Here is a 2,740-nt window from a genome sequence, read left to right on the forward strand (position 1 = left end):
ATCTACCTCTGGTTACTACAGACCTAATTTACATGGAGACCAATTCTTGTGTAAATAAGAACATGAAACACAGGTGAAAGGTAACTGGTTTCAAATATCATCCCTATCATTACCTAAACATGACTCTGTGTAAGTGGAAGATTTCAAAGCCACAACGTTCAACAGCCTGAGGAAGGGATTGTATAAATGGCCAACAGGTGAAGTGAACACTGAGTTATCCTGTTAAGGACAGTTTCTCCTTTCTGGATCATCTGTCAGGAGTCAAACACAATCAGGAGCAGCAAAACATAATTAAGAAAGCTGTGTCAACAGCACAGTGGTAACCTGGCAACAGCACAAACACTGCCCATCACAGCACCTGCTCTTTCATTCTAACCCACAGGCTGTGTGTGCTTTCAAACCTCCTGTGTTCAGACACGTGAAGTATCGCTACGGCTACGGGTGACAGTCCCAAACCCTGACCCCTCAGCCTCACCTTGGGCTCTCCCTGAGCAGCGAAGCGGGTGCGCAGGGTGTCCACGGGCTGCACTGCCACGGTGGCTGTGCAGGCAGCCAGGCCCCCGCAGACCAGGTGCACGAAGGAGCCGCGGGCGCTGTACGAGGTGACGTTGTGCACCAGCTCTGTCAGGCTCTCAAACGCCATGAACTTCCAGGAACAAACGGACACAGGTCAGGAAGTTGATTCTTCTGACTCACACGGATCTCCCACTCCTCTCTTGTTTCACCAAGAGCTCCGCCCCCCTGCTTGCAACCACCTTCTCTGTCTGTCCTTCAAAAGTCCTCCCCAACTTGCAACGTGTAAAAGTCACTAAGCAGCCCAGGGAACACCTGGGATATTCTGGTCTCTGACACTTCTGCTAATTCTTGCATTTGGAATCATGAAAAACTCACTTTAATGCTCTGTGTACCCTGAAGAGCATTTACTGTGTTACAGATACACTGTCGGTTACCCTTTCAACCACTGCTCAAAAAACTATTCTTAATATTTACAAATTAACAAGAAACATGCTGTGTAAAACACCCTCATCAGCTTCACTAATTTTTTCCTAACAAGTCCTTATAGTGACAGCACGAACAAAAGCAAAAAACTACCCTGGCTTGGGACATCAACAGTGTCAGGAGTAAACAGGGCTTGCCTGTGATACCAGATATAGCCAGAGCTCAGTTTGCTCTTGTTGTGCTTCTGGCTGCTCAGCAAGCTCAGGAATTATACATCAGCTTTATACAGCTACACATCCTCGAGACTGGCACTAGTTTGTGTCAGTGCAGTGTAAGCCTGGGCCTTCCCACACCTGCCCACGCAGGGAAGGGAGTAGGGCAGTGCCCTGTGTGCTCACACTGGGCCCAGGTGATGTCAGGTCACCTCACCTGAACAGCTCCGTAGCCAACTGAGAGGAACTGAGCGGGAACATGGCCCTTCCAGAAGGCTCCCAGGCCCTCCTCCCGGAAGATGCGCTGCACAGCTTGCAGGATGCCGTGGTACTTGGCCGTGGGGTTTCTGGAGGAGAGCTGCTCGATCTGGAGCTGGAGGAGAAGGGAGAAAATATTTTCCATTTCACACTTCAACAAGGTTCAAGCGTCCAGTTCAGGAATCCACAACCCTGTCAGCCAGCCAATGCTAAAATACGACATTCTGCCATCCCACAGAACCACACCCAGATCTGACTGGGATGTTATTTATGTGGGGCTCCAAAAGAATAAAAACGTGCATGAACACGAAGGTAAGCAAGTAGGGATGGGGGTGAAATTCAGTCAGGTAGTGGAAACCATTCACAAAATCAGAGAAGGAGAACAAACTACGAAAAACACGCGATCCCATTCAAAGGGATCCCATTCCCGCACCAGTTAAGTTATGTAAGTAGAACCGTTGGTCACAAGACAGCCCTGTTACCTTGGGTAACCTGTACACACCGCCAGTGAGGGCTGAGAAGCAGATTTAGTGCTCTCTGGCTGCACAAGTGACCTGTTCACCCGGGACAGGATCCGCTCTGCTCCCTGACAGGCTCTCCCACCCGCTGCCCCGGAGCACGCCGCGAGCGAGGCACCTGAAAGCGGATCTTGAGGACATCCAAGGGGCTGATCAGGACCCGAGTGACCAAGCCGGACGCCGACCCTGCTGCGGCCGCTTCCACCGTGGACACGCACTTGGCCTCGGGGTCGTAGCCCACCATGCCTGCCGGGTGTCCTGGGCAGGGGGAAGGGGCTGTGAGCCCTCCTCACACACGCGGCTCCGTCCCGCACCGAGTCCACAGCCTCCCCCCCCGCACGGACCCTCCACCCCACAGCCCCCTCCTCGCCCCGCAGCCCACACAGACCGGCCTCACCACCACCCCCGCGTCCCCACAGCCCCGCCCGTGGCAGGACCGGCGCGGGTCGCAGCGGATCCCCGGTGCCACCGGGGGTGTCGCGGCCCTGGGCCGGGTCCCGCCGCGCCGCCTCACCCACCGGCTCCGCACTGCGCCTGCGCCGCGCGGGGGCCGCTGGGAGGTGTAGTCCCGGGAACGGCGCCCGCCCCGGCTCCGCAACGTGTGCTGGATGGGGCGTTCACGGGACCGCGGGGTCAGCGAGGCTGGAAAACACCTCTGGGATCATCGAGTCCAACCTATGACCGAAAATCATCATCTCAATCAAACCATGGCACCACGTCCAGTCTTTCCTTAAATATCTCCAGGAACGGGGATTCCACCACCTCCCTGCACAGCCCGTTCCAATGTCTAATCACCCTTTCTGTGAAAGAATT

The 2,740-nt window shown here is 54.8% G+C and overlaps 1 protein-coding gene across 2 annotated transcripts in view; it reads right to left on the bottom strand.

Moving 5' to 3' along the window:
- Nucleotides 1-2,267, bottom strand: part of SLC25A19 (solute carrier family 25 member 19) — an 8,139-nt gene extending 5,872 nt beyond the window's left edge. Inside the window, exons 1-3 of one of the 2 annotated variants that reach the window (XM_017811894.1) lie at nucleotides 2,046-2,264; nucleotides 1,369-1,524; nucleotides 476-646 (exon numbers count right to left, since the gene is read on the bottom strand). In XM_017811894.1, the coding sequence (XP_017667383.1) occupies nucleotides 476-646; nucleotides 1,369-1,524; nucleotides 2,046-2,171 (453 nt within the window). In that variant the 5' untranslated portion in view covers nucleotides 2,172-2,264. Of the gene's footprint in view, nucleotides 1-475; nucleotides 647-1,368; nucleotides 1,525-2,045 lie in introns of both variants that reach the window. The other variant, XM_017811895.1, reaches the window with a different exon arrangement.
- Nucleotides 2,268-2,740: the final 473 nt, after the last annotated feature.

This window comes from Lepidothrix coronata, unplaced genomic scaffold, assembly GCF_001604755.1.
Source record: "Lepidothrix coronata isolate B3197 unplaced genomic scaffold, Lepidothrix_coronata-1.0 Scaffold34, whole genome shotgun sequence".
Classification (NCBI taxonomy): domain Eukaryota; kingdom Metazoa; phylum Chordata; class Aves; order Passeriformes; family Pipridae; genus Lepidothrix; species Lepidothrix coronata.